This window comes from Xiphophorus hellerii, chromosome 10 (assembly GCF_003331165.1).
Source record: "Xiphophorus hellerii strain 12219 chromosome 10, Xiphophorus_hellerii-4.1, whole genome shotgun sequence".
Classification (NCBI taxonomy): domain Eukaryota; kingdom Metazoa; phylum Chordata; class Actinopteri; order Cyprinodontiformes; family Poeciliidae; genus Xiphophorus; species Xiphophorus hellerii.
Genome location: NC_045681.1, coordinates 14,701,091 through 14,728,827, shown reverse-complemented (window position 1 = coordinate 14,728,827; position 27,737 = coordinate 14,701,091). Strand labels below are relative to the sequence as shown.

Genomic DNA, 27,737 nt, shown 5'->3' with positions numbered 1-27,737 from the left:
ACTACATTAGCAATGCAGCTTTAAAGTGTCTAGAATTACTGTTTCAATCATCTCGCTGTCTTAAATAAAATGTATGTTGTTAAAGTTGAGACAAAAGTCCAGTTTTTATGAACCTGTCTTTATACAATGTATGGATTTATCTTTTATTATATGACCAAAGGAAATACCCTAGAAAAATAATCCTGTCTGAAAATGAGATAAGAATGAGCAAAAAAGAAAACTGTTGTTTAGAACGCATCTCTGCAGACCCCACACATCCTGGACACCAACTGTTCAGCCTTTTACTTTCAGACCAGAACTACAGAGTGCAATTTGCAAAAAGCAGCCTGCACATTGACCTTTTCTTCCACAAGGCTGGCTCTGATGAGCACAATAAACACCTTACAGCCTGAGTAGTCACTAACTATTCTGTGAAACAAAATAAGCCTGTTTGCACTGTCCCTACCTGGCTTCTGTTACACTTAGTGTTTTTACATTGTGAGCGCTAGACACCAAAGACAAATTCCTTTTTTGTAGACGTAATTTTGATTTACATTCTAAACTGTGGCGACTACAGTACTTCATAAGATTAAAGAATTCTTGACTGTTCAGAAGCTACAATCACATTTGTATGAGTTTTAGTGATCAAACCTGTTTGTACAAACCACTGAAACAAACACAGACTCATGTTAACCCATCAACACACTGATGTCCCAACATTTTACGTCCGAGCGTCACACAACCTCACATTAAATGTTCAACACAGTCATTAATGACAGGCTACGATACTCTTAAGGTTTGAGTAGCTTTTGATGACACTCATTCCACTTGTAATTAATTAAACATAGACACTGTTCAACAAGTCAGGCAGCATGGCCGTTAATGAAGATAACTCAGGTCCTTTACTAATAAGATAGATAATTATACAGACTGCACAATGTGATTTGCCGCTGCAGTCAGAGGTCACTGAGGGGACACACACGCACATTTACGGGAGAGGCAGGATGGCACCAGGCCTTATTTCCCGGGGCCCCTAAGGTCCCATGTTGTTTTAATGTTTCCCATCTGACATCAGCCATGCATGTCTGGCCTCTTTAGATGACAGTGCAGAGGAGAGGCAGCGTAGCCGCTCTGTCTCCTGCGCTACCTGACGTTATTCTGCAAGTGTGTTTGATTGTGACACACGAGTTCATCCAGCTCGTTATTTGGGCCGTCTGTCCTAACTTCTTGTTAGTTCCAGCAGAACCTCAGGCGGTGTGATTATGAGTCATTGTGGTTGTGCATCAGTCATGTTTTTTTTGAGCTGTGTTGTTGTAATATATAATTGCAACTGTGTTACAAATTGGCTTCAACTAAAGTCAGCACAGATCTTTTCTCAAAAAAGTGACAACAGGGTTGAACATGCCAAGGGTGCAATCAGACTCTGTCCTTTCATGTGTTTAATGTTCCCTGTTTGAACTGATCAGATTGTTGATAAAGGCAGATTGGCCATCTGATGACAAGTAATAGTCATACATTCTAAGGTTTAATGTTTATTTGATTTGGCCTTTACCAAGTATTTAAATTCATCATCAGATATACAAAACTACTGAAAATGTCCTCCTCTGTTGCTGTTTGTTACATAAAAATTAAGCTGAAACTGAAAAAAAAATGTAAAAGGAAAACTGATTACCACTTTGCTACTTTTAGGGATTTACGTAGCAGCCAGATGCTGCTATGTAAACCACCGCCTCCCCTTGTTCTACTCTTTGCTTCGCACACAGGGTCTAGACTCTTGGCTATTGAGAAATGATTGCTTGTTGGAGGCATAGACTCTGTTGAAGTTCATATACAGTACAGACCAAAAGTTTGGACACAACTGTGTGTCCAAACTTTTGGTCTGTACTCAGTTCAGACCAAAAGTTTGGACACACCTTCTCATTGAATTCAATGAGAAAGTGTGTCCAAACTTTTGGTCTGTACTGTATATATGTTACGTTTGGCCGTAACTATATATTATGCCAGCTCAATTGTGAAGGAAGCTATGCCATAAAGCTTACCGTAAATTGTGTTTGCTGTAAACAAAGTACGACCACAGCATCTCTACAAGCAACAAAATGTGGTAAAAATTCCTCTTGCTCTGACCTTAATTGCTCAGTATTTGGAAGCGTGCCCGATATGGACTTCCTCTGCCACAATTGCTAAACTACAACCCTGACGACAGTTCTAAAACAGGGTAGAAACTCAAGATTATTGTGTATAATTACGCCTTCTATTTGCTGAGTAGCCAAGATTCATATTATGAAATCAAGTTCAATGGGACAAATCCTAGACAGAGCTTTGAAATTAGAATTCAATGACGAGGCTAGGAAGACGGCATAAATAGCCTTGCATGACACCGTCCAGCCAATATGTCAACCAGAGCTCCTCTGTACACCAGACTATTCTGCAAAAGTAGGCCACCTGTAACAGCTAAAGCTTTACCCAAACTAGGTGATCAACGGAAGAACTATCCCAAACACAATGGCTAATCTATAACAGAACAGCTGAAAAAGACAAGGATAACGGTGTCACAGTGGGTTAAATCTGAATGAAATGCTGGAGTGGGATCTAAAGAGAGCTCTGTTGAAGCAAATAAACTTCAATAAACTGAAGCAATATCATATATCATATTTGTCCAACATTCCTCCTCAACAATGTGAGAGACTGATAAAGTTAGACAGTAACTGGCTGCTGGGAGTTATCAGTGAATCTGCATGCTGCTTCATCATAGGGTATGCTTAGTTCTTTGTTGTAGTTTGATCTATTTAATAAATAAAGACAAGTTGGAATCTGTTGTTTGTGTTCACTTGAAGTCAGATATACACAAATCTATTGTGAAAATCTAGTAAATAGCCAATTTTTATCATGTCCTGATCTGTAGTTAATTCTGTTAATGGATGATGGCACGGAGAGGCCACGTCCTTCAACCTATCAGCCTCATGGATAATCCAAACATTTTCAGCCTCATTGTAAACATCAAACCAAAAGGGGGTCTTGGATCTAAACCTTCAGCTAAAACTTCAACACAATCAAAGAACACATGTTTGCCTTTACAGCCTTGCTCTGCGAGCACAAACATTAAAATGCCTGAAAGGAGGGAGAGCAAACAAAGGTTGATGTGCAGGAGAAAAATGTTTTCAGGAGGCCCAAGTACAGGATTTGTTTAGCTGTTGCCACCTCAATGATGATTATGTTTCGGCATGATATTTCACTAATATTTATTTTCTGCAAAGCCAAACAGCCTGAATTATTCCCCGGGAGCAAGTCTAGCAAAGAATCGAAAGTAGTTACTGGGCAAATAAAAATGGGGTGAAAAGCAGAGAGCCGATTGATTTACTTTCTAAGACGATCCTCTGTGATACATATTTGCTTTTCAGAGCAAATTCCATGGAAAACTTTTATCATCATTCCGCTGCTGCTGCTTGCTCTGGTTTTCTGTGTTTTGTTTGTTCTTTTACACTGCCTTGCAAAAATATTTCCTTAAACCTTTTCATATTAAAACCACAAACTCCAATGTATTTGTGTTGGGACTTATGAGGTAGCACAGAGTACTGCGTAATTGTGAAGCGGGAAAGACATCACCCTGAACACACCGCTACCACAGGGAAAGACTTTGCACTTCAATTCTTCAGTATGAAACTATTTTAGGGCTTTTTATGTTCTTTAATGGATCAGTTTGAAAGGGTTTTTTAAAAAAAGAGGTGTCCATTAAACTTTATGCTTCTCAAAATGGAATAATAAGGAAAAAAAGAGAATTGAGCGATTTTACCCTTTAATGGCATAAATGTGACATTATCTGCACATTTAGTTGAAACTCTTGTTAAGGATTAAAACCGAATCCTACAGCTCGGCGTTCGGGTCCGAACTGGTAAAATGCCGGGGTTTTTTTCTTGTCCCCCTCAAGCATGCCGTTTCTCACAGAAAAGTTACTATTATACCACCTCTGTGGAGAGCGTGCAGCACTTAGCCAGTGTGGGACCCCTCCAGCTATGATACTTTATTCAGCAGAAACTGCCAGGTTGGAATCCCCGATCCTCTTAAAGCGGGGATATTGGAAACTACTTGCTCCAAGCATCCATGTTAAAGTAAATTATGTCTGCAGTGTGTCACTGTTCTATTATTCAGGCATTGGCTGATTTAAGGCAGAACGATAAACTTGACTAAAGAGCTCACATTTTTATTAATATTGCATAGCAAAATTTTGGATGGACCACACAAAGGAACGACCAAGTAACACAGATCATTTTCTCAGTTTTTCAGTTGTAACATTTTTAAGTTGTTGCCAAATTTACAGTATTAAACAACTGCAACAATAATTTGCATAATTCAAAGTGTCGCGTGGTGCATTTTTAACTTTACCATCTTACTCCTCCCCTGTGGCTTGGATTATTTTTACATTACACAAAATGACTAACAGGCCTTTTAACACAAGGATGTTAAAATCTTTAGATGTGAAACCAACGCATTACATTGATCCTCCAGAAAATATTTTTTTTGCATGATTTCTTTAGGAGGGATGGGAAGCAACAAGACACCCCAGAGATACTTCAGATGCTGTTTGTAATGAAATAGAATAATAATCGCTTAGAGCTTTATTGATGCAGATTGCCAGAAGGTAAAGTGAAGAGGAATCATAAAGAAAATGCTGCAAGACCACCAGTCTGCCTGCTGATTATGTTAATAATGGCTCCCTTCTGACCTTTAGATCAGACTGATATGAGCCCTGCTGGCATGTTAACCTTAATCGACCATCCATTAGTGTAATGATAGGTCACATGATGAGCTCCCGGCAGCTGGTGAAGGGTGGCCTGCAGATTGTGAGAAGATATGGTTAACAACTCTGTAATAGATTCTACAATAGAGCTGATATAAGTTAGGTCATTTCATACTAAAATAACCAAAATATGAGTCTGGAGAAGGTTTAAGACTGTGTCCCATGAGGTGTTTTTTGAGTGGTGCTATGGGAGTAAAGGGGGCAAGGGATATTTTTGTTATAACCAAGCAATGTCCTGATCCACTTTCCTATGAACTCTGACCTGTCCCTGCTGGAAAAAATGCAACCCCGCAGAACGATGCTGTCAACACCATCTCTCAACATGGCATGGTGAGCTTAGGCTGACCTGCAGTATTATTTTTCCACCACTAATAGTAAAAAAAAATTTTTAAAAGTGCAATTTAAGGGCTACAAATACACAATATATCTACTTTAAGATAAATCTAGATATATTTTTATTTTTTTTAAATTAAGGAACTAACAGATATTTCTAAATTTATACTGGGGAAAAAAAAAGAAAAACACATTTGAATACTCTCATTTTTGAGGATATCTGTTGAGAATCCTGATATCCTGAGGATATCTGTTGAGAATCCAAAGCTCAACTGAAATTTCATGGTCTATTTGCGAAGTGTTGCTCATGGCCTCAGGCACAGTGTACACAACAATGATCCCTTGTCAACATTAGATACCGCCTAGCTCAGTGTTCTCTGGTTACATTTTGGTCTACTTAGGCACCGAGTCAGGAAACATCGCAGACACTTCTCCACCTCCGTTCAGTGATTCCAGCCTTCTGTGTCACTGCGACACAGAATCTTCCTTCCAGCACAATCCTTAGCTCAGCTTAAATCACAGAAATCCTCAATCTGTCTCTGTAGCTTAGCATCCCATTACTGCATCTGATTCCCACATCATATCTCCACCTATGATGCTTTTGCTTTTGTTTCATCCCTTTTTCTGCTGCTGGATGTAATGGGGCTTGCTGAGGTTACGCTCTCTTCATGTCACTTTGGAGTAAAAAGCCCCTGTTTTAACTTCATTCACAGACATGACTTAGCCGTTTCAGAGAAACATAGCCCACTTTTCTGCTGTTTTTTCTTTTTTTTCTTTTACGTCTTCATGTTGACTCAGGCCAAATCCGTCTTAACGAATAGGAGCAGTGGGAGCAGCTGCAGGCTGTGAGTTCATCACTATTGCTGGCTGTTACTCTGTATGTGACCTACGGAGCGAGTTGGAGCAGATAAGTGAGGGTGTTCGAGTCACAGCGATTTGTTTGTTTTGAATGCTTTCGGTTGAGTCAGTGAGATAAATGAAGGATTAAAAACAATACTACCTACCACATGATGATATAATTCCACTTTTCACTTGCAGCCTTCAGAGTACATGGAACATTTTGTCACATTGTAGCCACATAATTCCACAAAATCCCAGTGCATTTCATTGGGATTTTTTTATGATAGGCTTTCATGCATTTGTGTTCACCCCACCTGAGTGAATACTTTGTCGAGGCGTATTACAGCCGCATTCTTTTGGGATATGTCTCTACCAAATCTGCACATCGGAGGAGTAACATCGGAGGAGTAACTTTGTTTTCTTTTATTTTTCTTAGAAAATACATAGCTTCTGTGAAAATCATGTTTCAATACTGAGCCAAAGATTTTTCCATTGAATTTAGGTTTGGACTTTGACTAGGTCTTCCTAATGCATCAATGATGCTTCGATATCAACTGTTCCATTGCAGCTTTGGCTGTAGTTTTACATCCGGCCCAGTCACCAATATTGTGTTGCTTCTAACAGATTTACTTCAGTGATGGTAAGTTTAGTTTACATTTTTTACGTCTGAAGAATTTTGAAAGCTGTATATCATTTTCTGATATCTGTATTTCATATTTGATCTGTATAACAACAAATAAATCTAATAAATTACAGTAAATTGGACTAATTTAAAAAGTAAATCATATTTTGACAGCTCTGTAATTGAATCTGTTAATCCAGTAAATTATTGACGAACATGACGTCTAATTTGAAAGCATAAAATATTCTAGGATTGTACTTTTGCTACAGTAATGAGTTCAATGATCAATTTCTAAAGCAGGAAAACTTTTGAACATGGGTGTCTGAGTCCCATCTGTTATCAGCTGCAGGTCTGTGCTGCTAGAATGTCTCTGTTCAATTATTGTGAGCATGTATGACTGCGCTCACCTCGATACGTGTTCTGTAAATCAACTACACAGCACGCGGCGTGAAGTCAGCCATGCTGCTTCTCTCCGTCTCTCTTTCGTCTTTGTTGATGTCTCTACTGACCCTTCCTCCCCCGTTCTTTGTTTGCTCCAGCTTCTCTTTGAGTGAGAGGAGCCTGTACGGGGGAGAGCGCTCAGGGGTCAGCCAGCCCATGCTTTTGCTTAAATACTGTTGGTGAAGAGGAGCGGGCTGGATGCCCTGTGGAGCAGTGAGCCAGGGGGCATTTCAGCATCCTCACCTTGTGTTCGTACACCTGTACGAGACTGAACCTAGTGCATATTTTCTCTGCTCTTGCATGCCGCGCTGTGTATGTGACATGGTTAGAAACATTTGTATATGAGCTTGTTTTGAATACAGATTCTATGAAGGGGCCTCTCTGCTGCTACCTGAACACTGTAACGGCTGTTCTGCATCTGGTAAAACCGGACTGTCGTTTCCATGGTTCCTCACTACTATAAAAATGAGGCACTGGCTTCTGCTCAGACATGAACTAACAGAATATAAGGTTTTATTATTAAATAATATTATTATCGCACATGGTTGGTGATATGGCAAAAAAAAATATTTATTCAAGGTAAAGTCTAAATTTTACCACAAATTCAGTAGTTCTATATAACTCAATCATAAATTAGCTTTGATTAAGGATTTTTTTTGTTTTGCTTTGTTCAGTTTTGGAATCCGCACTCAAAGCTGATTGGTCAGACCCAAGAAATCACTTTCATTGGACCTGTTCATCAACATCAAGTAGGCAAAACGATCCTAGAATAGCATTTAAAGTATTGTGGGCCTCGGTTAATGCCAGTGGTTCAACAATAACAGAGACTGGGCACCAATGACATTGGTGGGAAAGTTTCATTGTCAAATTAATATTGAATAAAAAGATCACACAGACCCATCTCAATCAATCAATCAAATATTGCACATTTCAGCAAGAGGGCAGTTCTTGCTTTACATCATAAAAACATAAAAATCAACAATTGAAATGCTTCATTTTTCCAAGTGCTGTCATTGCACATCAAAATATTGGTTAGTCTTGCATTCATAAAATATATCATTGATAATTCCTAAAGACTTTTTAGAGAACATTCTGTAAAATAATGAGACAAAAGATTCAGTTGTACTGACGAATCAGAGGCAGTAGTGTGCTGGTCTGGAGAATCTGGGCAATTTGTTCTAATTGATTGAACCCTTCTCTGCTCTCCACAGAAAATCCTAAAGCTTAATAATATTTGGGTATCAGTTCCCGACCTTAAGCTCATGCACACTTGAGTTATGACAATAATCGAAAACACCCCAGCATGTCCACCTGAATTAAAATAATTCTGCAGAGAAGAGTGGGTCAAAGTTCATCCACAGTGATGTGAACGACACTTGATGGGATCTGCTGTGGCCAGTTATCAGGTGTGTTTACTTCAGGGAGGCAGGGTGGTTTGGATGAACTACATTTAGCGTTTTTTATTTCATCTGTGCATCATTTTAGAACAAATGTTTTATCTTAAAAATTTAAATTTGATAGAAAAGTGGAAAAAAAAGTGGAATTTAAAGTTTTTCCTCCATTAATGCATCAAAGCACTAAACAAAAGATGGGTCTAAAGATGCTACATCTGGAATTATTATTAGACTTAAATGTGGTCAGAAACAAATTCTTATCTGCTGTTATAGTCTTCTTTAAAGCCTCGGCTTTTCTTCTTTTATCAAAAGCAAACTGCTGCTTCTCAGAGACATTTTTGTTCAGGAGATGTTTTCTGTCAAAAACATCTCCTGTAGTTGGAAAGCATTCCTCTGAACGGTTTCCAGCCATAGCTCACAGCTAAACTATATCTGACTCTTGCTGCACTCAAACCAAAATTTTGTTTTCAAGAGATTCACATTTTTGATGATTTTTCTTTTTCACTTGCCAACAAAGGGAAAAGGAACAATTTATTTGTGCATCATTACTGAGATATTTCTTTCCATTTTTATTGCTGCAGAAGAAGATCACTCAGGAATCCTCAGAGTTGATATGCACAGTTTTATTGCTTTAGGCAGAACGTCTTTTATAGGTAGAATACAAATTTAGTTTATGCCATAACAAGTTAGACTGTTGGCACGTTTTTATGACATATTGTGGATATAAAGTAATGAAAGAGGCATGTTGAAATACCTTTCTTGCCACAAATGCCCTGCCAAATTGCTGCAACACATCTTTTATGGACCAAACTGATCATTATGCACATTCCAAGCCAACAAGGCAGAGACACAAAGCAAACGGTGGCAGTGAGGAGCTCCTGACATATCTTGCCTTTTTGTTCACCCCGTTTCCTCCTCCGAGGTCGTCAGTGCAAATGGGGAAAGCTATATAAATAGTGGGAAGTAAAATGAGCGAAAGTGTTTCCTGGATCGTGTGTAGGTGAGTGTGTGCTTCTCACACACTTCTCGCAAGAAGAAGACGGGACTCTGGTTTTACTTGAAGAAGCAGATCTTGTAAATTCAGGGGAAAAGAAACCGCTAAGATGATGAATTGAGAAATGGGACAGAATGACTGGTAGGTCCTGAGGCATTCGTGGAGCCTGCCTGAACGCAAACCCAAGACAAAATCTGCTCCTTTTTTATACGTTAACATTTCTCTTTACAAAACGAGCCCAAATATATTAAAAGGTAGTTGAAGGAGAATAAAACCCATCTATATGCTCTGTTTCTCAAAGTCTGTTTCTACTCCAGAACCTTTCCCAGGAAGCAGAATTTTTTTTTTTTTGCTCCCATGGATTCCTTAATGGACTGGACAGTGGCGTAGTTGGTAGCACTGTTGCCTTGTAGCAAGAAGGTCCTGGGTTTGATTCCCTGCCCGGGGTCTTTCTGCATGGAGTTGGCATGTTCTCCCTATGCATGCGTGGGTTCTCTCCGGGTACTCCTCCCACAGTCCAAAAACATGACTGTTAGGTTAATTGGTCTCTCTAAATTCTCCATAGGTGTGAGTGTGTGTGTGCATGGTTGTCTGTCCCGTCTGTTTCTGTGTTGCCCTGCGACAGACTGGCGACCTGTCCAGGGTGTACCCCGCCTCTTGCCCGGAACGTTAGGTGGAGATAGACACTAGCAGCTCTGTTATGTTACTATACGTTACTGCATTTATGTCATACCAAGTAAAATCAAATAACCATCACCATCCCCCTGCATCACTACCTCATACATGCATCTGCTGCACGTTGAGTCCTTTGAAGGGTGTATTTAGTCATTTTTACAACTTCTCCTTTTTAAACTGTATTCAGGCTCTTAAGGCCATAACACCAAAATTTATAAAAAGGCGTAAACTATAAAAGGCAGACAAAAGGAACACAGACCAGAAGTTGAACAGTGAAAACTGGGCAACAATGCAGAACATATTTTTCCTTCCAAGACAAAAGTAATGGGAGGAAAGCCTCCAGTTTTGAATTAGGGTTCATAAGGCAAAAGTTTTGTGGGTGGGAGAAATGTTTTTCTGAGAGTAGTAGCTTGGAGACTTAAAAACAAAACTGCTTTTCAGTCCAGCTTGTCTGTAATTTTTACCACAGAGAGAGAAAGAAAATATGTACTTTATATCAAACACTAAAGTTCTGGAGGTATTCAGGTAGATGTAACTTTTGCTCCATCTGACCAGCGTTGTTGTTCTGGCAGTCAGCAGTATAGGCAGAAAATGTTATATTGGTGAACCATGTAGTGATTGGGCAACTCTCACTTTTCTCCACATAATACATCAGTGATTTACTCATGATGGTATAACTGCACTATAATAATGTAAAGGTCAAAATATTGTTCTAAAGACTCCATCTGTCAAACCAAACATAAGTTTTCGTAAGCTTAATTGTCCCACAACATGTTGTTTGGCTTGAAGAAGTAATATCTGCCATATTGTCACAGTATTCAGGGAAATACCTGCCGGCAGGAAATGGTGGCTGAACACTGCTCAATCTGATGCATTTAGGACGTTTTTGTACCTGTGTGTCTTGTGAGCATGCAGTACATTCACGTAAAGAAAACAAGGGGAATTTACAGAACAGATTAAACACTGAGAGTTTGTTTCCGTTTTATTCCTCAGGGCTGTTAGCAGTAAAACCAAAACAAAACAAACAAAGAAAAAAAAAAATGCTGTGTTCTCTGACAGATTTTGACTCTCGCTGCTTTCTGTCGTTATGAATCCAAAAAACATCAGATTTCACCTTGAGGAGAGCAAGAGCAGATCTGAACTTTGAGTGTGCCACCGCATGCGCACACCACCTGATTCAAAGCGTATGTGTCGAAAAGTTAAGCACTTCAGCGGGCATCTGTGCCCCCGTGCCCCTTGCACATTGCCTTTCTATGACAGAAGGTTTGGATCTAATCAGATCCTGGACCACACAGACGTTCCGGGGGGAGCCGGTCGGGAATCCGGGCCCCTTTCCCAAACGCAACCTTCTGCCAAGAAAATCACCTTCCAGCCTGCCTGCTCCACCTTTGTGGCCCCATCTTGTTCTCCTCCCCTTTTACCACCTTCTCCGCTTTCACAAAATGTGCTGTTTGCAGCCAGAAAAAGACAGAGGTGTGAGGTGGGTGTTGTTATGGCCCTGGTGCTCTCAGAGGCCACAAGAGGCCTCGTAGGCTTCATTACACCAGTGGGTGGGAGAAGCTGGCAGGGGGAGGGGTGGGAAGAGGGCATATGCAAGAAATGAGCTTGTTGGTCCTTTGTGAGTTTTTGCGCGTGTGTGTCTGTGGTCTTTTTTACAGTATGCAGTTGTTGCTCATTACAGAGGTGGCTGAGATGTGGGAATGGGAAGGTGTAATGTGCACAGGCTGCGTGTCTTAAACGAGCCTCACAGGCTAAACACGGATCGCCGGATCAGGACTGTGTGAAGATGGGTTCTGATTCGTTCCACAAATTCCAAACTGAAAAATCTATGTTATTGTTCCTTGCAGAATAAGCTAAATTGATGGAGTCTGTGCTGTCGAAAGCGTATTCTCGAAGGAGTCTTCTGTTTGCAAAGCAACAGTGGGGATAATAATTCAGAGCACAAGGCGTGCAGAAAATGGCTCCCTGTATGCTGGAGTGCAGTGTAGCAAGATCAACCCATATGCCTTGGTGTCTATTGTTTCCACCTTTACTTGTGCAGTGCTGGCCAGTAGTGTACATCCACTTGCCATCAGCATATATGTCATGTTCATTTTGGGCTTTCGATGACGCATTTAAACTGTTCAATTTGGAATGAATCTTTTTTTTTTATCCACAGAGGCTTTAAATTAAATACACCCTCACTGATATTTGAGTAAATGTCATAAAGCAAGTTTAAGAGAAACAGTGCCCTTCTATAAATGAGCTTTTGGTATCGTCACATTTGCCTTTTTGCCCACTCCTCTTATCAAATATTGTTCATTTAAATTGGTCAGTTTGGGTTGGATATTAGATTTAATATTAGATTTATAATATTTTATGTCCGGGATAATTTTCCTGTTAGAACATCCAGTTGTTTATTTCCAAAAAGGTGAGGGTTGACAAAGAAATAGTCCTCTTGCTTCATTTTCCATCCATTTCCTGCCAGAACTTGGCAATAGTTCAGTAAAGAAGAGCTGCAGCTTGATCGTTTTCGTCTCTGTGAAACTCTGAGATGCCTCACCTCAGCCCATAGTCTGATAAATTCATCAGACGTTTTACAGGCTTTGCGTTGTTGCTTGATCATCTGCACGTTTTCATCTGATTCACTAGGGCTTGTGTTATTAGAGGTGCATCTGGCGCCTAAATCCAAACCAGGTGCACAGACATAGGTTAATACTAAAGCTATTATGTCCTAAACTGGATAATAATATATATATATATATATATATGTATATATATATACAGTACAGACCAAAAGTTTGGACACACTTTCTCATTGAATTCAATGAGAAGGTGTGTCCAAACCTTTGGTCTGTACTGTACATATATATATATATATATATATATATATATATATAAATTTAGGTACTTTAGCCAAAATTAAGCTGCTTTTATAGGGCATTTAGTTTCTTGGCCAGTTTAGTGCAGGATAAACACAACCAATATCAACAAATGTGGTCAGAATTTAGCCACAAAAATCCTGCTTCTTTTCAGCTGTTATCCTGTTCCAAAACTACTTTCTCTGTGAGGGAAAAACACAGTTTGATTAAAACATGAAGGCCCTGTTTAGAAATGTTATTTTCTTTTAGTGCAACTGTGTGCCTCATGTGCTCATAAAAATGTGTAGAACCTACACAGTCATAGTCATTTTAAAATACCAGAGCCATTACTCCTATTGATTAAGAATGCAGAGAGCATTTTTATGAAAAAAATTATACAAAGCTGTAAATATTACAGGAAACTAAAGCTCCCTTTTTTCCACCATTGGCACAATCAGCAAGAAATTGGTCTTTTTTTTTACCTGGCAGTATAAGCTGCAGAAGCTTTGCACTCCTCCTCACACTGCATACATCTTTTTCATGGTCGAGAAAGTGAGCACTTTGGTTTCTTCTCAATTAGTTTTTTCTGCAGATATCCAGGAAAAGTGGGGAAAAACACGGTTATAGATGATACACTGAGTATGTAGTTGGAGGAAACGAGGACCTGCTGGTGAAACAAACAGCAAGTTTGTTCATTATTCATAAGTTTCACAAGTTGTACACATTCGTCAATGAAAGAAAAACGTGCAATGAATCAGTATTTAAACACTGAACATGTACCCGGTGTTGGTTTTGGGCATTATAAATGTCACCAGGCAAATTACAAATCAGCCAATTTGATCCGGCTAGCAGAGCAGGAGGAGAACTTACTAAAAGCCGCAGAGGGAGGAACAGACACTCTAAAAAGCAGGAAACGTCTCTCCTGCGAGACAAATAATTCATTGTGGGCTCCACCTCATGCACACACACACGTACACACACAGCTGATGTGTACAGAAGTGTTTGTCAACATCTTCCTGCTTCCAGTTTAGTGCATGCAGATGACTTTGGAAAGACATGATGTTTAAGTATTGACTCATACATTTTTGTAAAATAAGTTTACTTTGCGCACCAAACTGAGCAGTGTCTGTGTCTTTGACGCTTTTGTAGTTCAAATTTCGGAAACAGGGCTGTGTAAGAAATGTTTTTGTATTTTAATGGATAGACGACAACAAAGTGGAAGAAAATTGTAAATAAAATACAAATAAATATCTGAAGTTTGTCATGCATTGCTATCAGGAGCCACGTAGTGAATAAATAAAGTCCACCAGTGTGTAATTTAACCTCAGTGTAAATTCAGCTGCTCCACATATCAGGCCTTTATGAAGATACGACAAGAAAAAAAAAACTGCTGAGAAAAAGCCGTTGGAGATCAAATTTAACGTTTGCAACATGACTTCAGTATCAGAAGGTCCTCTGCAAAACTGAGCTTTTGGGCCTCCATACATAATGGGGTACACATTCATAACTATACACACAACATCCCCATTGTGAATCATGGTGATGGCAACATCATGCCACTGGCAGTTCTTTGAGAAAACCTTTAAAAGGCTACTGCTACAACTAGTGAGTTAGTTTCAGTTGTAAGGTTCTCTTGTAGCTGTGGTAGAAAAAACGTTTTAAAATAAACAGTTTCAGCCAAATGCTTGGAGCCTTGTCCTTAAGTTTTATTTTCTATATTGACATCCTGGTATAATTGTTAGCAATCACCCCGAAGTTGTCCAGCTGTTTTTTACATGTTCACACCAGAGGCGCCGGGTGTTTTGTTCACCAGGATGCTGGTCTTAAACAAAGTTTGAGCAAATCAAGGCAAATCCAGGGTGTGTTTTGACGCAGAAGGGGATGAGAATTTTATCAGGACACTGACCTTTTTGAGTTTCTTGCTGGCCACAAACACCGTCAACAGAGCTTCTTTGGGCGGATGAGGCAGGGGGAATCAGTCGAAGCAGAAAAGAGTGATAAAGAGCATAGATTGCTGTGTGTCTGTGCGTGCGTGCGTGTGTGTGTAGGTAAACCTTTTCTCGCCATCTGTTTCAGCACTATCATCTCAGTCTGGAAACAGAGTGAAGTACGAACTAATACACAATACAGTATTTAAGCACCAACCTGCCAGATTTTAGATGTATAATTATCAAGTTGTATTATTGGGTTTAATTTCTGCAGTAATTGTGACAAATCGTCCATCTCTGTGCTTTTTTTATGAGGAAATAAAGCACTCAAACAGTTTCAGACAGATTGCTGCTTCTCTTAAGGTGGGCCTTGAAAAACAGGTGGACATGTGTTTGTCTTGGCTGATGTGGGAGGGGAAAAAAAGACATTTTCCTGCGGTTAATCTCCTTTGTTTCCTAAAATCTCCACCTTTTAGCGGTACTGCAAAGCTCTTACCCTCCTTAAGGAGGAGAGAGTAACTACTGTTGAAGGGAAATGGAAGAAAAGAGGAGATTATTTTGTTTTGCTAGCACTTTGTAGGACTGTGTTTTGTCTTTGCCAATGAATGGAAGAAAGGGAAGGAATCAGAGGGAAGAGGAAGTAGAAGTGAGAGGGGAGTTGGTTTCTTTTCCCATTTCCTTAATGTGTGGCTTTAAATTTAATTGGCTGAATTCTTAGGTTTTCAGCTTATGATACTGGTGGGTCATTCAGTTTGTTTTTATGCAGGAATTATTCATATGTGAAAGTAGAAATGTGACTTGAAAAAGTATTCACACCCTTTAGACTTTTTTCACATTTTATCACCTTACAACCATTATCTCTTATGTATTTTAAGAATTTGTGATAGACCATAACAAAGTGGTTAAAAAAAGAAAGAAAACAAAAACAAAGTGACTTTGGTTGTAAATGTAAAAAACCTAACTATTTTTCTGATCATTTACTGAGAACATTATTTTTAAAAAATGACTAGAATGTTTTGGACATAATACAATTATTCAGGACTGGCAAACATTAAAAATTAACCCGTTAATGCACATTGCCATTGACTTGAAGCGCACTCTGTTGAGTCATTGATTTTTCTTTTCTTGTGACGTGGTAAGCAGTTCAAGTAAACAAACTAAATCTCCTCTGATTGCATTGACATTTCATTGTCAGTATTATAGAGAGCAAAAATTCAGAGAGAACTTCTCCTCAATTTCTCCAATAAAGATATTGTTATTTCTATGTTTGAACTAGCTGCAGTTTTCTGATCCGTTATATGCACAATGTTAAAACAATTAGGTATGTTCCTAAAACAAAATAATAAATTATACATTTGTTTCCAGTCCATTTTAAAGACATTTTGTCAGTTTTAGATGTTCTGGTTTTCCACTGCTATGCAGCATTTTTTTAATTATTATTATTATTACTACTTAAGGGTTGTGTCCAGATTATATTCCTTTTTACAAGCAACATGTTTGTCATAGTGTCAGAAAACAGATGTTTTGTAATGAAGGCTAAAACTTCAGCTGCCTGCAAACTAGCAAGCTCACAAAACATCTGTTGCTCCCTCCATCATGATGCAACTCTTTCAGATTCATAGCCTGTTTACTGTAAATCTGCAATAAAATGTTAAGAATGAGGGACTTTGCAGGAAAAAAAGGAAGGCATGAAAGAAAGAGGGAGGTAATTGGTCAGATAGCTGTGTCCTAGAACTATGCAGATGTCTCATGAAAATGTATGTTTTTGACCTCGTCAGGTTCGGTGCCAGGCACCAGTCTGTTCTCCTTCTCCTTGAACAACTGCTGCTGACAGGCCACTAAGCAAAAAATTGCTGAGGATCAACAAAATGTGTGCTCAGAAAGTAGGAAAATTCAAACATGGACGTCGCTTCTGTGTGTGTGTGTTTGTATTTCGGTTCGGCTTGCCTAAAATAAAGATTCTGAATTCGCCAATGTGAGAAATTGACAGCAGCAGCAACAACACTAGAGGCGACATGATGAGTTAAGAGATGCTACAGAGAGCTACTGCAGCAGCCGGCAGTCAGATGTTGAAAGTAAGTGATTCGACTTTGTTTACAAATTTTATAGATAGCCACATGTGTAGAGTTTCTAATAGTTTTGGTTCTAAAGTATTAAACGCTGAATCACTTGTAAACATAATCTAGAGTTTATGCAAATGGCGGCGTGTACACGTCAACACAACAAGGTCACATATCACCCTCACCTGAAGCCACATGTTAAAGTTTCTCCAGCAACAAATTTGCAAACTGGTGGAATAAACTGAAATGGAGCAGAGAAGCAGATTTTTATGTCTGTCGCTGCTGGACTATTCCTCCCCACTTTTCACTGCAGTCTAACCTATAATCAGAGCACTTTCACCACATCCACAGGTCAGCTCTGCTTCCCTGCCCTGTCACTTAACCTCTAATTAGTCAGGTCAGCAATATGAGCTGAGGTCGCTGACCCCACGTCTGGTACGGGGGTGTGAAGTCTAACAAAGGTTGTCTTCGCAAGATAAATTTTTTCAGGCTGACCAAGAATGCACTGTGATCCTCGAAAGGTTTACGCTGCCTTGCAAAAGTATTTATCACAAACATTGAACATGTGAAATTGTATTGAATGAAAAGATGTTTTTTTTTTTATATAAATCATATTCTGTAAAGGCTGACATTTTTGCCCTTTCTGTTTTGCAAAATAGCTCAATCTCAGTCAACTCAGAATGTCAGTGCCCCAGTCTTACTATAAGGTTTTTAATTGGATTTACAACATGACTTTGACAAGGCCACTTTAACACATGAATATGTTTGTATCAAAAAGATCCTTTTGTTGTATGTTGAAGGTTTTTCTTCTGCTGGAAGGTTAACCGCCACCCCAGTGGCAGGTCTTGTGCAGCCTCTGATAGTTTTTATTCTCAAAAGAAGAAGAATATGATAGTTCCATCTATAATATTCTTCTTTGTAAAAATACATGCCGCAGTTTTAACCCTTTCATGCATAGTAGTCACTATAGTGGATAGCTATCTAAAAGCCTTTTACTTGTTTCTTGTGGATTTGTATGTTATAAATGCACACAGACCACTGAAGTGGACACTAATGCATCATAAAATAAGCTATCAACTACTGGCCATCAGCTGCAAATGCAAGAAATTATTTTTGTTAAATCCAATATGGCCGACAGACAATAAAGCATGCCAACCGACCCTGTCCCTCCTTCTACTGGAGACGACTCTTGCACGTAAAAAAACTATTGACATCAGATAACCCCTAAAGAACAATACTACTGATGTATTTTTCAAATAACAACTTTGTGTTTGGAGAAAATTACAATTGATCACCTAAAAAATAAAATAAAAATAATAAACAAATTTTGACAAATTCTTTTTCCTACCTTTTTTATGCCTTAAGAAAATAAACAAAATGGAGAAAAAAATCCTGACACAAAGGATCATAACCCTTTCATGCATGAAAGGGTTAATAGTTTATCATGTTGGTTTAACTGTTGAAGAAAAAATCCCAATAAAAATGCATGCAAGTTTGAGGGCGTTTAGTCAGACTCATCATGCACTGATTGATTCCTCAGACCACTTTCAAAAGGATGTCTGGTATGCTTTCTGCAGCCACATCTATTTATTTGTTTCCATGCACATATTTTATAGCCCACCTACTTTACCGAACAGCCGTCACGTAGGCAGAAGGAATTCCACAAGGACAGTTTTATGGAAGGACATAAACAAAAGAATCTTGTTTATTCTGAGCACATCAATTGTGTCAATTTGTTCATTTTTGCTTGGCAGCAACTGCACAATGGTCGTGTGTTTACAGTTCCAAAGCTTGCTGTCTATTTTGTTGAGGTGTTAGATTTTAATCTATTTCTGTGATCAGACAGTTAGGGGATTGTAGTTTCAAATTACAGTTAATTGTAACATTTGATATTGCAAATGTCTAATGTTTCTTAGTTTGTCTTTTGATGTTGTTGAATAATGAGGAGTAGGTAAAATGTGGAAAAAGCTGTCAAATTAACTCATCTATTGTTGCAATTTCAAAACCTTCCGTTGTAAAAATGTCAGAAAAATCCAACCTTTGATTTTAAATTTAGCGCCAATTATGTATGTGCAATTATTACAGACTTCAAAGGAACAAGAGAGAGCAGAACTTTCAGCAGATAACAAGAAGGCTGAACAGAGTACAACAAAGCTCTGATTTGTCTGTTTAAACCTTCAACTTTTACCTGTAATGGAACATCTAGGTTTTATCAACCTTATCTGAGTTAAAGATTTATATTTTGTGGGAAATGTACAAAAACACTGCTAATTTAGAAATCTTAGTTAAGATGCTACAGACAGTTTGGGATAACTATTTTTTAAAATAAAATTGTAAAAATCCAGGGCATACACCTCTAATATTTTTCACTTTATTGCACCTCATAAGGACAGTAACAGTCTAAAATATGAATCATTGGGTCAGAGTTTACCAAAGTTGTAGATTAGAATACAGTTTAGCTCTACAACTATTTTTGAATTTACTTGTCCAGTAGATCCAGCGGACCTACAGTTGTCCAAATATTTAGTTGCACTCAGCACAGGGATATTTAATCCCATTCACGTCTTTCCTCATTTAAAACTAATGGCAAACTGTTGAGTCTCTGAGAAGCTGCACTCACTGAATGTATGTTACTTCTACATTCAGTTAACCTTTGTCTCTCCGATCATCCTTAACTTAAACCTTCTCACTTATTAAACTGTCTGTGTATATTCTGCAGCATTAAATTCTGCATTGCAAATAAATAAATTTAAAAATAAATAAAGTTGTAATGGGCATCATGCTTGCTGTGCTGGTTCCGTACCACAACTCAGACTTGTCAAGTAAAACTGGGAGTCTGTTCTGAAAGCAAATTTGATTTGTGTCTGTTCTAAAAGCAAAAGCAAACCAGTTCGGAACGTAACACTTTGCCTCTGCTTCACTACCATCCCACCATCCCTGTTTTCCACCATCCCTGTTTTCCTCTTTGTTTTTTAATGAGGGACATGGATTGTTTTTTTTTCAGCCGTTAGAAGAAAATATGTAGGTTTTTTTTGTTCCTCAACTTCTCCAGGACTTGTGGTTCATTCACTGGTTGGTTGTCTGCTTTCCTTTTACGGCTTTTGGGGCAATTAGACATTTGGTCTGTTTAATTAAAATCATAATCATTTAAATCCTTAATTATAAATGTCAGATTTGTATTTTTTTTTATATCACAGTGATTCTTTTCTTTGTAGCATTGCCCACTCAGTGAGCTTTGTTGTACTTCATCGATCATTGGCCTACTTTGTTCAGTTTTGATCCATGACAATTGACCCTAAATAAATTGCCCTGATGTGAATATAGCACTGGTATGATTTTGTGGCCCCACAGATGTTTACTTATTTAGTTGCCACTAAAACATTAGTAAGACTTTTGAAAAGGTGATCACTATTACAAATCACTTTACCTAAATATACTATGTGGCACCTAGTAAGTGTTCACTGCTTCTAGGGGGAAAAAAGCTGAATACCTCTAAAATCTGCATTTTGACAGGTCTTGTTGCTCTCTGATTAAAGTTTGCATCATCTTTATTCCAACGTTGACTTGCATAATCTTTTCCTTACTTTTTCATCAACTTTTCCACCCCCATTTTATAAACTGTGTATTATCTTAAATCAATTTTATCTCACTTGCTTTCTTTCCCACCTTATCTCGGCAAAATGAATTTTCATCCTCCGACCCCCGGGTAGAGGATATTAATGTTAGCAGAACTTCCTGCATGGGAGCAAGAGCAAACAAGGACACAGTAGCTAAGAAAATGTGAGAATTATGCGACTTGTGAGTCGAGCAGATAAGTTGTGCTGCAAACATTTTCTAAGGCAACTCTTGGAGAATTTTCATTTTGACAAAGTCTGATATCAGTTCTCTATGTTTGATCCTTACTTTGTTTCAACATTAATTGTAATATCACTAGCATATTTTGATAGAGTGCTAAAGTCTGTAGCAAAAAGTAAAATAGAATCAGCATTACACACCAGACAAAAATTTATCTGGAGAAATTTAGTTGTAATCCACTCACTGTTGTAATCCACTGTTATCTCTTGAAGTCTTCTCCTGGTGTCTCTACCTCTTAGATTTTTATCGTCTTCTGACTTTCTTTTCAAGCACTTCACTGACATGCTGGGTCGTCTTCCTTCAGTGACAACTGCCACTCTGAGTAGTGTTGTTCTCAGGGCAATCTGTTTGTGTTTTTAGGTCTTTCCTGACTCATTGGCAGTCAGAACCAGTCCCCATTTCTTGTTGTCTCTCTAAATGCAGGTCATAACAAATCAAAGGGTTTCCATAATGTTCCCTGACAGCCTGGCTTTTAATGGAGAGCAAGATGAAAACAGTTTTAAACACAAGATTGAAAAGATTGAAGTTTCTTTTAAAGTGGGTTGGCCGTTTTTTAACCAGAGAGTTAATGTTTCAATGTTATTGCAGTTGCTAATCGAACAATACCCTTTTTTTTCTTCCCCTTTCCTCTCCCCTCATTGTCCCAGTGTGATAAACAACTAATTGTATTTGCCACAAACACGAACTGAGGCTGGTTCCACTTGTGGCAGAAGTTGATGTGATAGAGAGAGGCCCTTTGATAAAGGACACTCCATTAGCGGTTTGCCTCCCAGCTTTATGTCATCACCCTCCCTGCCACTCTCAGCAGTTGTGCTCGGGTAGAAGAGCCTGAAGCTCAGACTTATACGGATTTCCAAATCCGCAGACTCTGCAAAAATATTTTGCAGAAATATTATGCGTTCGGGTTTATTCTGGAGGTCGTTGTTTTACTGAAAGCTGCAGAGGTAGATGTTTTGGTGATTCTTCTGGTTGTAATTTGTCTGTGTAATAGTGACAAGATGTACCATTAATTTACTGCATTCTTTCAACTGTTATTTCAATCAGTAGATAAATAAAAATAAATTGAAAGTTTGCCTTCATTTTTTTTCTCTTAAATGAGTTTGAGCTTCATAAATATACCATTCTTTGGGTGTTATTTGTCCCATCTTATTATAAACCTGCTTAGATTGAAAAATGCAAAGCAAACTGTTCTGCAGTGATGGGTTTAATGGTTTTATCTGCAATCTTAAACTTTAAGTAAGAGACAGCAGATGAGGCATGGAATGAAGACACAACACAACCTTTAATTAAGTGCACCAATAAAAACACACAACTGAGACTGATGCATGGGGGGGGAAAGTTTATTAGACTACACATGCATGGTGTTCCTATTTTTCTATTCTGTTCTATTCTAAAGAACTAACAGCACATATTTTTTCAGTTTTTTTTTGTTTGTTTTGTTTTTTTTCCCCAATTCATCGCCCATAATTCTTAGGAAAAAAAACAGAATCCATAAAATGATGAGCTATGGAAGGTCAGCCCTTAGACTGAAATTGATACCAACCAGAAAAAGCCTAATCTAAAGGAAACATTGTGGGAATGTCAGAAATGCAGATAATTCTAATCTTCCTGTAGACAAGTTAAAATATTAAATATAAGTGTTACAAGCTCAGATAAGACCAATGTCTCTATAAGAGACTACCAGCTGGTAGATATTGTCTGTTACAGTGCTTCCCTGCAGAACAAGGTGTTTGTGCAGACTTTTGAACAGATCTTTAAAGTGTGTTTGATTTTAATCCTGAATTTTACTCATTAAAAATATTAAATACCTCTAAATTGTCCATGGCAGTTTGTTCTGCAATTACTGTTAATTATGTCTTAAATTTTGACTGCCATTCATTCAGATTAATTTGGAGAATTGAACTCCCCTTATTGGGTAATTTTGTTATTTGTATCTCTGGCACCAAGTATTTGGGTATTGTTATTTTCTAACAAAACTAAAAATACCATGATGCAGGGAACCAAAATAAAAAATCATTTATTGTGAGATGCTTAGCAATCCCTGCAGACGTACAAAAGAACTAATATATTTGCCATAATTAATTTGGGCCTAAGAAATATCCCGAAGGAAGGTACAAAAGCTGCATAGTTGTGAATTTCATGTGGCAGATGGCTCTTTTTGATTCCTGAAAAAAGTTAGGTACAAAATGATCCCAGCATCCAAATAACCAAAACCTGTTGGTTGATTTGTGGATCTTAGAACAGTTTTCATTAAAGTTGAGGTTACATTTCTGGGCTCTGTCTTTTTTCTATTTTACCTCTCTGTCTAAAGTTGTACCCATATACCTTAATTGACAAGATGTGGCTGTGGAGAGGAAACTACCTTCACACTTTGAATAAATATAGAACTGTTATGTTGCACAGCAGCCCCATGCTCAACTTCAGTAATTTAAAATTCCTAATTTCAGATTTGTGAAGCATTCAAAAACTCATTAGCAATTAATTGAAATTGATTGATGTGATTGCTTCAACCCTGGAATTTGATTTAAAGTCAAATTTTCTCTAAATATCATCTATTTGATGGTGTGGTGTTTACCAGAGCGTGGTATCTCTCTCTCTCGCTCTCTTTGTTATTGCTTTGTCATTAAATGTTTGCTTATCATTCATTTCTAAATCTCCTATTGAAGGTTTGCTTGCACGATAAGATGCTTTAGAAAAAATAAATACTTGCAAGAAAATCAGTTTGAGTCAGGAAAGCAATAATAATATCCATTCTCTCTGAGGTCAGCATCCTGGCCAGTCCCTGACTGTTCAGGATTAGAAAGATACTGAATAATGGGATTAACAGAGGAACAGATAAAGCTGTCGAAAGAAAACAAGAGAAGACATCAAGACCCTGCAAGTGCTTCCAGATTACACTGGTCATAATAACTGCTTAAGCATGTATGGTAGGAGACATTCCTTACGATTTCAGCTTTCAGGAACTAGTCAATTGGAGAACAAAGACAGGAGACTTTTTGACCTGCAGACCACCTTCTTTACTATTGTCGCTATTGATTTGGTATGTGACTCAGAGGATCCCTCCTTCTGCTGCATGCTCAAGATATAGCCAGTTTCATCTGACCAGGGTCATGCTGTGAGAGATGAAATATGAGATTTGCATCCAGGGGACTTTGGAGCATTAGACCGTGAAGGCACAACATGTGGTGAAGGTGTTGCTTTCTCATTCGCACTGCGGTTTGTCTTTGTGAAAATGTGTTAGTGATAAGTAACGAGAAAGGTTGGAACAAAGTTTCTTGCTGGCCGTCGCTTTGGAATTGTTTTTGAATCTTTCATTTGCTTCTCGTTTGCAACCGTTAGTGTGATGTTTTTTTTGCGCTGTCAAGCAGAGAAACAATTCTTGCCTGGTTGGTGTCGTCTTAAGCGAAGAATCCTGTTGATGTGTTTTTTGTCGCAAGGACAGTTTAAAAGTGTCTCTGAAATCCCCTGATATAGAAATAAGGAGATATGTAGGAGGTGCTTGGCTTCAAAATTTTACTTCTTGCCATAAAGCGTTGTTGTAGTAGTTCCAACTTCACCACAGTCAGTAAATCCCAACCAATAAACTTACATGTAATCATTTCTGACGTCATTTGGCCACACCCACAAAGATCAGGAAAGCATTTTTTTATTTTTTTGCATGTTAATATTTCAATTTAAAATTATAAAAAAATACTATTACTACTTGGCAGAAATCCAGGGACGATGGAGCCATTGTTTTCTCTCCTGGAGATGCTGTAATCTTTTTCTCTACTTGTGTGTTCTCCTGCAGGGTGTCTCCCATTCCTCCTTCCGTCTGCCTAAGAGCGACGTCCACCTCCAGCCCTGGCTGCAGGGCCAGCAGATTTACCCCCGCGGTTTCCCCAACTTCTTCTGTGTCCTGAAGCTTCACACCCAGCAACAACCTCACAGGGGGTCAACCCCCCTTCACTCCCTACCCTCCGCCCTCCACTGCTCCCCTCCCAGGTACTCCAGGGACGAGACGACTCTGTGCTTTACAGACAGACCCCTCCGGACCGTCGAATGACGAGCGTGCTTCGGAGGGCGGGGCTTGCCTCAGTCTCTCATGATTGGCTGCTGGATGGAATTGAGGTGAATGGAACACATGCCCAAGGAGCAGGACTCTAACCCATCAGAGGGAGAAGAGAAACAGTGAGTTCAAGTCTTTTGGACATTTTTTTTCTTTTCATGTCACCAGTTTTTTTTGTTTGTTTTTTTCTCTTTTAATAGGCACTTTTTACATTATTGGAGCATCAGCGGTAAAACACACTTTGCTCACCGGCCTTTTTACTCCATGTGTGAACGGTTTCAAGTGGACTTTGGCCTGTAGCTGCTTTTAGCCTCGATATGTTGACCTTTACATTCAGTTCTTGAGTAGCAGAGCTGAGTGCAAACAAACACTGTACTGTCTAAGCTACTGCTACTTATTGAAAAAACAATATTAGTGACACGGAGGGCAAGAGGAAGGCAACAGGGGCCTTTTAAAGGAAAAGTCTTGGGGCTGGGGTCCAATAGAAAGGGTTATCATTTATCATCAGTCTACTTTGATATTTAAAAACTCTGTGGAGGAAAATTCTGAACTTATTGAGCTGATTTGTGTGGGAATTTTAAAGGTGCTGCTCTGATCCTGACTGGGAATTAATTAAATTAATGCAAATTAAGGTATGCATTTGTTAAGGTCTCACTTCGACTCAGTTGTTTTCTTAATTTTGTCTCATGGATTAAATATTGCAAAACAGTATTTACCTAGCTACAAAACTTAGCTTAGAATGCAGGCATGGTGATCACCCAGCCTATTAAAACTTATTTTTGCAAAATAAGGGCAATAAGAACTTTTTGTTAGCTTTCAATTTACCCCCAGATGAATGTCACCAGACCTTTGACTTTCAAAATCTTAAATATATCTGACCTCTTCTTACATAACGGTAACTAAAATGAACAGCATCAAAACACATTTTCTATTATATATGTGCCGGAATACTTGTAAAAATGCCGTTTTGTTGTATAGGTATTAGTCAACACCCTGCCACCTACTGGCCGGACAGTGCACGAAAACAAAAATGAAATCTTCAAACACAGAATAAAACATCTTTTCACATGATGTCTTTACAGGTAAAAACTTACTGATTTTTTGTCTGTGTGGGGAAACTATTTTTATTTGCTTTTTTTAACCAATAATTTAGGTTAGCTTCATAGCAGTTTTATCACATTACATTGGGACTGCAGAATATACAGGTGTGTGTTGTTGGCCGCTATATTCTATAACATAAATGTGTATGAATTCACCCTTTGACTGCCAGTGGTCTATTCAATCTGGTGCTGAAGACCTATGACAGTTCGCAGCAGACTACAGTGCAAAGCGAGTGCTGAGAGCATCACAGTAACATCTGAGAAAGAGCTGAAAAAATGTAGATCACAGTATTCAACCGTATCACACGATTTCCTAAAATCATGCAGTCCTACATTAAACAATAGCAGAGAATGGTAAAATATGTGGCCACTTAAATTTCGTAACAATATTTCTATATCGGTTTATAAATTTCTCTTAATATAGTATTGCTGTCTTACATTGTAATAAAGTCAAAACGCTTATCATCATACATGTTGAAGATAATCCTGAGTGAATCATAAGTTATCCATGAAATGGCTCATGACAATAATAAAAAAAGAAGCAGTAAATGTTTTATTACCATGTAAATGAACTGGCCGAGTGTCTGTGCGGTAATGCGGTATCAGGTTTCCTTCACTGTGTAAAGCTCGGATGCGTTCCTCAGCCAACACAGACACCTGTTGGAGGAATACCAGCTCTCCCTCTTGGGTGACAGTTGTTGTTGTTGTGTTTTTGGGAGTAAATCCTTCAAACTTTTATTTTTAAGGGTGTCTCAGCTCAATGTTCTCTCCTAACACCAGCATCACTTTCTAGCTGCAATTTGTTGCATTGTTGAGATAATTAACAGTGAAAGGCTCACTGCTGATGAGTTTTGGTTGGTCGGTGCTTTCTGTGGATGTAAGGCCCGTGTTGTACGATGTGAATGTTGTTATTCTAGTTCAAAATGGGAATGATTATCGGTCTGATTTTCACACAAACAGAAAACTTCTTGATGGACAATTACCTTTGATGCTGTTTTGACACTAATTTGAAGCTTTGTGCTCCGGCTTCATGGTAAATATGGATTGGGTGTTGCATCACGTTTCCAAACATGTTACAGCAGCTGATGTAAGCCTGCATAGTCTTTGATGCAACAACTTTATGGCACTAGCTCACATCCTTAAAGAACGTGGTTTGTCTATGAGCTATAATAGGCCTTTTTTATGCTTTTACATTTTGCACAGCGGAAGATTCCACTTCCCGCTTGATCATCCGTGTTTGCATTTATTCATGGAGTGCAGCCTAGCTTCTAGCGTCAATGTGAGCCATAATTTGAAACAATAAAAACTACTAGAATGTTTTTCTCATACTATTTCTGTGATGTAAACTTATCTTTACAGGATCCATTTGATTTCTGGTCATATCGAGCATAGAGTTCCTAAATCTCACCTATAGTGCGCTATTAGTCAGCTGTGTTATGGCAAGAGACCCAAGAAACATTTCCTTCATTTAAAAAGAGGCAAAGCTGGTATTTCTGAATACACACAAAAATTCAGTGTGTTATTGTGATACTCTCTTACTTAGAAATCCCTAAATAAAATCATGTGTAATAAACTGTATTTAGAAGTCACATAATTACGAGACAGTGTGATTTAATCTTAGTTGCAAATGCATCAAAAGTATTGACTCAGAAGGGCTGAACTTAGATGCACAACACACTTGTGAGGTTATGTCTTTAAAAAAGTTGTAATTTTTCCTTAAGTTTACGATTTTATTTCACTTTGTGTTTATCTATCTAATTCAAAAGAAGTGCAATTAAAATTGTGGTTGTAACTTCTCAAAATGTGAAAAACATAACAGGGTATTAACATCTT

At 38.4% G+C, this 27,737-nt stretch overlaps 1 protein-coding gene across 2 annotated transcripts in view; it reads left to right on the top strand.

Annotated features, from left to right (window-relative positions):
• The window catches only part of thrab (thyroid hormone receptor alpha b), a 133,487-nt gene that overhangs the window by 68,545 nt on the left and 37,205 nt on the right, over positions 1-27,737 (top strand). For both annotated transcript variants that reach the window (XM_032573955.1, XM_032573956.1), the window contains one exon: positions 24,547-24,926. In XM_032573955.1, coding sequence (XP_032429846.1) covers positions 24,871-24,926 — 56 coding nt within the window. In that variant the 5' untranslated portion in view covers positions 24,547-24,870. The remainder of the gene's footprint in view (positions 1-24,546; positions 24,927-27,737) is intronic.